Source organism: Acanthisitta chloris, unplaced genomic scaffold (genome assembly GCF_000695815.1).
Source record: "Acanthisitta chloris isolate BGI_N310 unplaced genomic scaffold, ASM69581v1 scaffold6808, whole genome shotgun sequence".
NCBI classification, from domain to species: Eukaryota; Metazoa; Chordata; class Aves; order Passeriformes; family Acanthisittidae; genus Acanthisitta; species Acanthisitta chloris.
The window spans coordinates 21338-28245 of record NW_008686360.1 but is presented as its reverse complement, the minus strand read 5'-3'; the positions used below and the strand labels follow the sequence as shown (position 1 = coordinate 28245).

At 42.0% G+C, this 6908-nt stretch overlaps 1 protein-coding gene across 1 annotated transcript; it reads left to right on the top strand.

Annotated features, from left to right (window-relative positions):
* Nucleotides 1-1802: 1802 nt before the first annotated feature.
* On the top strand, nucleotides 1803-6874 carry CLN5 (ceroid-lipofuscinosis, neuronal 5; the record flags this gene model as incomplete). The annotated part of the gene is made up of 3 exons (XM_009080080.1): nucleotides 1803-1968; nucleotides 3129-3354; nucleotides 6347-6874. Coding segments are annotated over 3 exons (904 nt in total), but the record flags the coding sequence as incomplete, so codon positions are not given.
* Nucleotides 6875-6908: the final 34 nt, after the last annotated feature.

The following is a 6908-nucleotide window of genomic DNA, read 5'->3' as shown; positions in this document are numbered from 1 at the left end:
CGCCCCCGAAAGGCCCCACGGCCCCACAGCCCCCACAGCCCCACGTCCCTTCTGTTTGTCTGTTCCTTTCCTAGACTAAACGGGCCCCGAATACCTTCCCCTTTATCCACGGGGCGGCGGTTCCCGCGGTGCCTGGAGCCGCGCTGGCTGTCCCCGCGGCCGCTAACTGCCCTGCGTTTAAACCTGCTCCTTTAATTCCTGCGGATGAGGAACTCAGGGTGCTATTTATTTATTTTAAATTTGACTTTACGTCATACTTCTGTCCGTGATAAGTGAAATGGTACGAAATCCCGTGTGCTGCTCCAGAGCTGCCCTAGCTCCTGGTGGTGTTGGGAAAGGCCGAACAGTGCACGTTATGGCATTTTACTGATGTAAATAGCTACAGCTCTGGCTGTGCTGGGGAAATGAGTCTCTTCAGGAGAAGGGCTGTGCTCGCATGTGTGTTTTGTGTGGGTTTGCTGTTTGTAGAGGGAGGTGTTATCAGCGTTTAACTGTTGTGCACGTCTGAAATTTTGAAAGCCTGTTGTGTAATTCCTAGCAGTTAAGTGTGCATCAGGTGATGCCTGAAGGAGTTGATCTTGCAGTCACGAGTAGTTTGGGTTTTCCAGCAAGTTCACTAGTTGCAAGACTGGGTTTTGGGATGGTCAGAATTGGAGTACAAGCCTGGTGGCGTGAGGCACTCAGAAATGTGGAATTCTAATGCTGCCTAACGGGCTCGTTACCTTCTTGTCACATGCAAGGTGCAGTGCAAAGGGAAATTGAAGCTGTAAGCTGTCCCATTTAGAAACAAGACTTAAATGTGTGGCTGGCATAAGTCTGTTTTCTAATTGTGTTCTTTTTCCAGCCATACTCTTTGGCTTGTTTGGGTGGGTTTTTTTCCTTTTCTTTTTTTTTCTTTTTGTTTGTTCCTGGACAAAATAAAGGCAGGCATGCTGAACTTGCCAGCAAGCTTGGGGAAATCCACAGGGAAAGCAGCACTGTCTCAGCAGGCCTACTGGCTCAGGGAGTCCGGTGTCCTTGAGTCATCTCATGACTGGGGTGTTTGTGCCGTTCAGTAGCCCTGGGCAACTGAGTGTGTTAGACTGTCAGGCTAACTGGGCAAGATCTGGACAAGCTGTGTATGCCAGTTTGTTTTGGTAACAGGCATACAGGAACCTTGTTTAAAGTGAAATACACTACTGACTCTGAAGGAAAATTGGGAAAGGAAGACTTGTCAGAAAGTGTGATAAGGAAGCAGATTCAGGTTTTAGGTGTAATAGGAATGAAATGGAAGCAGTGATCCTAGCTAGGTCCATAGACCTCTTTATCTAAATTAGCATAGAGGAATTAATTTTTTTCTGATACTGACAATATTCTAGAATAAAAAGAACTTCATCTGGGGACCTCTTACTACAGATTAGCAAGAATAAACTGGTCATCCCTATGTAAACAGATTGTTAGGAGAATGTTTTTGAGGCAGATCTCAAACTATCCTTTACCAGCATCTCTGTGTCTCTGATTTTGTGAGTATGTTACCCTTTGTAATCTGCATCATTTCCACTGCTTCACTGTCAGTAGTGTGTACAACCTGACTTGCATTCCTGAGTCTTAAGTCCTGGAGTCCTCTTTCTGCAAACGTGCACCTCAGCACCCTTATGAACTTGTATACTCCAAGTGTTGCGGTGTCTGGACCACAGAATCTGTCTTTGAGGGGGTGCTGGGCACTTAAATTCTTCCACTCAGGCCCTTAGGAAGCCATGAGACAATTATTCCAGCCCCAAAGCTGTGCTTGTCATTCTGTGTACTTCTCTTTCCCAACACAGGCGCTTTGATTACCGTCCAAAAACCGATCCTTACTGCCAAGCTCGTTACACCTTCTGTCCCACTGGCTCTGCCATTCCAGTTATGAAAGATGTGGATGTCATTGAAGTGTATCGATTACAGGCTCCAGTATGGGAATTCAAGTATGGGGACCTACTAGGACATTTGGTAGGTGATGTCTTTAACAAAGTTATAGCAGCAAATTCAGCTGAATTCAACAGCAGGTGCTGAGAATGAGAGCTGTAAGGTTGGGATATGCTTGTATGGAAGAGTATTAGAGCACACAAACTAAGCTGTCTATAGGGAAGATACTCAAAGAGTACTAAGCTTCAAACAAAACTTATAGGATTTATCTCAGGTAAAGAAAAGAGCATGAACCCACTGTTGGAGGGTTTGAATGTGTTCCCCCATGGAGCTGCATATTGAGATTGTTTTGTATATGCACACCATTACATTTTGGGTGTCTTTTCTTCTGTGCTAGAATTACAACAAGAAAATATATTTATTTGTCCCTTTATATCAGATTGTAATGATTGCATTATTAACATTTCTGTTGTTACAAACATATATTTGTTTGAAGATTGATACCTGTCAGAAGTGGACAGCCAGCTGGTCAGAATGGTGGATCATGGAGAGTTGGTTGCTTTTACAGTTCTCTCTTGAATGTTATGATCAGTTTGGAATTGAGGTTTCCATTCATGAAATTATGCAAATATGAAAGAATCTCCACTTCTGTAATATTTATATCTGTCGCAGGAGCAAAATTAAGCTTCAAAGCATGATTTGTAATGAATAAAGAAATACCAGTGAATGTGATATAGCAACATCAATATAAAGCACACAGTCAAAAATGGAAATAGATTCAAATATCATTATCTCAGTTGTTAGCTATGATTGGATTTATGTAATTATTATGCAGCTTTTAAAAGGAATATTTATGTCGTTCCTTACGTGGCTTTCATTACCAAGGTCTGGTTTTGGTAACTCAGTTCTGCTCTTTATTTCTCTGATAACCCCCTGAGGTTAAGGATTCAAAAGTCAGCTTGAATTTTGATGATGAGCTCCCACTGAGTATCTGCCTCCAAGTAACAGAACTTAGGATGGATGGATGGACAACCACTGAGACAGTGTGATGCTGGTGAAAGTATGTGTGTGATACAATCTAGTGTGTTCTGCATCAGTGCTGCTGAATCCACCATGTTATAGGAACTCCTTCTGCTCTTCTCACCCTGTTACAGAACAGCTCCCAAGGGTCTTATCTTCTGTACAGGTCAAGCTGAGGTCGTTATGATGTTAAAACTTTGGTGATTTGTTTTTTTCTTTTCCAGAAAATTATGCATGATGCTGTGGGTTTCAAGAGTTCCCTAACGGGCAAAAACTACACAATGGAGTGGTATGAGCTCTTCCAACTTGGGAACTGCACATTTCCACACTTGCGGCCTGGCATGGATGCTCCATTCTGGTGTAACCAGGGAGCTGCCTGCTTCTATGAAGGAATAGATGATGCACACTGGAAGGAAAATGGAACTTTAGTTCTCATGACCACAATATCAGGTAGGTTTTAGATGCTTTGGATAACGTTAATACAAAATAGAGAGTTATCCTTGTCCTTAGGTAAAGCAGTGTCTTTTAATTTATGTTCTGTAAGCTCTTTGCACTGTTAGTTGCTGATGCCAATTTTAAACACTCTCTTTACTACAGAAAGTGGTATGAGGCTGCTGCCTTTTGAACCATGCACACTGAAGAGTTGGTAAACGTTGTCATTTGGTGTTGCTGTACAAAAATACTTGAGTCTCTTGAGTGTAAAAATAGCAAAACAGCTTATACAGAGCCATTATGGACTCTTTTCACATGGCTTCACCAAACGAAGCCTTCTGTTATGAAGTGGCAGATGACTGCTGAGATAGGAAGAACTGGTGAAAATGTGTTCATTACTGAACAAACAAATCAGACATCTTTAGAAATAGTCTCGAAGATCTAACAAGTGCTAATCTATATTTCTGTCTCCCCCATTAAGTGTCCTAAAAACCGGGCAAATGTCCCCAGTAATAGGTCTCTGTCATACGTTGTAGAACAAAACCAGGATTTACACCTCTAGACACATGGATACCAGAATACCTTCCTGGTATATACTGAACACTGCAATCCTAAAATAAAAAGGTCATTTAAATAAATCTGATTGCTGTAGCAATAGCATGAATGACTTAAAATGAAAGTTCACTGAGGACTTGAAGAGTTGCATTTTGTGTGACCAAAACCACTAACTCTCCAGAGTTAGTGTAGTGTGTAGTGCTGTTAAGAAATTCTAGGCAGTTCTTTAAGCAGTGAAGTAAAGCAGAGCAGCTTTCCTGTGAGTTTGTAGTTCATGACTGAGGTCTCTGATGCCTGATATGGTTGGATTCTTTTGTATGAATAGCAGGTTAAATATTTTCATACAGCTGCAGAACTCATAATGCTTCCTGCCTGTGTGCATTATTTGATGCCTAAGAAAGGTGAGGTTATGCTGGTGCCTTGTGGATAGCATTTGTGGCCTTGTTAGCATCTCTGAGAATTTTTCATTGTCTGAATTTGACTAGTAATCCAAAAGTTACTGTGGAAGGGGGTGAGTGGATGCAAGCACAGATGGACAGCATCATGAGCTGAACTTGCTTCCTTCAGAGAGCAGGCAAAAAGCATTCCCATCCCATGGGAGAGGACTTTAATGTACAAAATGGCTGGATCCTCTTAGCCCTTGTGAGATTCTGTGGAGCTGTTTATCGTCGCTGTCAGACACCACAGTGAAGCCATTTCATTTTCTTTTAAAGCCCATCAGACAGGTTAATGTTAATTAAAAGTATGTTTCTCCTGAGGAAATAGGGCAGAAATGTCCAGAGTCTGATTTTTTGAATATCTGGGTATCTTCCTACAGATTAACATGGAGCCATGCATTAGCCCATAATACTTCTGTTTAATTTAAGATGTTAAGGCCAGAACTTCATGTTATTTTCATCTTGGTCTTGTTAGGAGAGACAAATCCTTTTCACTAACATGCCTTACAGAATATGCATTCTGTCTTCTCTGATTCCTACACAAGAGCTTCCTACAAAGGGAAGCTTCAAACCCATCTACAGTTCTTGATACAGATTTAATGACTTGCTGTTTTATTAAACCAAGTCACAGGGAAATAAAGTACCTAACAAACACTTCCACCAAAGAGAGTGATTGTTACGTTTACCATGCAGCCCAGAAGAGTGAACATCAATTATACTGAGGTAGCCTAAGGTGTGAATGTGCAGAGCTTTAGTTACTCAGAGGCAGTAGCTTGCACATGTGCCTTACCTTAGGGTAACTGAGGTGTGTTACCTGTGTGTTCTCTGACAAAGAGCAGACCTAGCAACCTGACCTTTGCAGCTTGCTTTGGAGGGAGATGATGTGGCATGCAGTGTTCATCACTGGTCTTGACAAGTGCAGTGAATTCAGACTTAATGCAGGGGGCTGGTGGCTGTGTGCAGGGCAGTGTTAGTGACACAGATCTGTCCCATGGCTGCCACCCCTGAACTGTGAGGTAGCTGTTGCCATTCTCTTTGCTTGCAACAGTCTCACCTGTGTTCAGGGCTGCCAAGCACAGTTACTGTACCCACAGCCGTAACACTTGCAGCTAAAGAGAGATGCTGTCTTGGAACACTGTTACACTTGCAAGTTGTCTGAGCATCGTCTAGCCTTGTGCACAAGAAGAACCTGCAAAACTTGGTCGTGCTGGACGGAGCTGAGTCATAGATGGTTGTACCCTGTGCCATGACTGAGGAAAGAAAGGGCAGGAAGGGCTAGGCTGAGGGGCAGTGCTAGGACCACAGGAGAAACAAGAAGGAAAATTGCTGGCATACTTTAGCTTTGATTTGAGGAGGCAGAAATGGCACCCAAAGGGAGCTACCAGAGAGGTGAGCTGAGTTAGAGATGTCTTCATCATTCCAGTTGTGAAATCACCATCACCTAAATACTCCAAATGTGTTCTAAATTAAAAAATAATCCTCAAGTTCTTCAAGTTTACTGGTCTTCACATCCCACTCACAATTTGGCTCAATTCAGCTTTGCTGCTGAGGAGAAGCTGAAACAGCAGGGTGTCTTTGGTCTGAGGTTTCTTTTGTGAAGAGACATTGAAATCTGTGCCCTGAATTGCTGAATTTAGTTGAAACTTGAGGAAGTGCAGAAGTGCCTGTTGCTCTGGTGCGCACTTTGTCAGCATCTCTTGTAGCCTCTACTAACAGCCCTATTTGCATGGATGAAGCAAAATGACAAGTGTCATGGCTCTCTGATGTTTGGATGTCCTGGCATAGTAGCAGGAAAAGGGTCAGAAAAAGGAATTAATTTAAATAACTTGCATGTAAATGTAGTTTATTCAGTGGGGTATCACTTCTCCCTCCAACAGAAGCCTTGTGTCTTTGTGTGGTTAGGTAATGTAGGTAAAGTTTTTTCAGGGGAGGGAGTTGAGCTTTGAAACAGATGGAAAACATTTTGAGTCATGTGTTTGTTACCTTGTCGCTGTAATACTTGTTCTCATCTCTTACAGGAAGGATGTTTAATGAAATGGCACAATGGGTAAAATATGACAATGAGACTGGTATCTACTATGAGACCTGGACAGTTCAAGCAAGTCCTGACAAACAATCAACAGTGTGGTTTGACTCTTATGAGTGCTCTAAGTTTATACTGAGAGTGTACCAGAAGTTGGCTGACTTGGGAGCTGTATTTAAGAAGATACAAACAAACTATACAAGCATAATTTTATTCAGTGGAGAACCTATTTATTTGGGAAATGAAACATCTATTTTTGGACCACTAGGAAACAAGACATTGGCAGCAGCTATAAGAGACTTTTACAATCCATTCAAACCTCATCAGTCAGTGAGAGAGTTTTTTGTGGATCTTGTAAAAATAATTGATCGTGTCATCTTGAATCATCAGTTTTACCTCTACTACAACTTGGAATACTGGTTTTTACCTATGAAGTTCCCCTATCTCAAAATAATTTATGAAGAGATCCCTTTACCTGTTGGAAGCAAATCATCCTTTGGCGTATAACTGCTTACTGAAGAACCAAACTCGCCCTTAAATCAGAATATTCTTAAGGA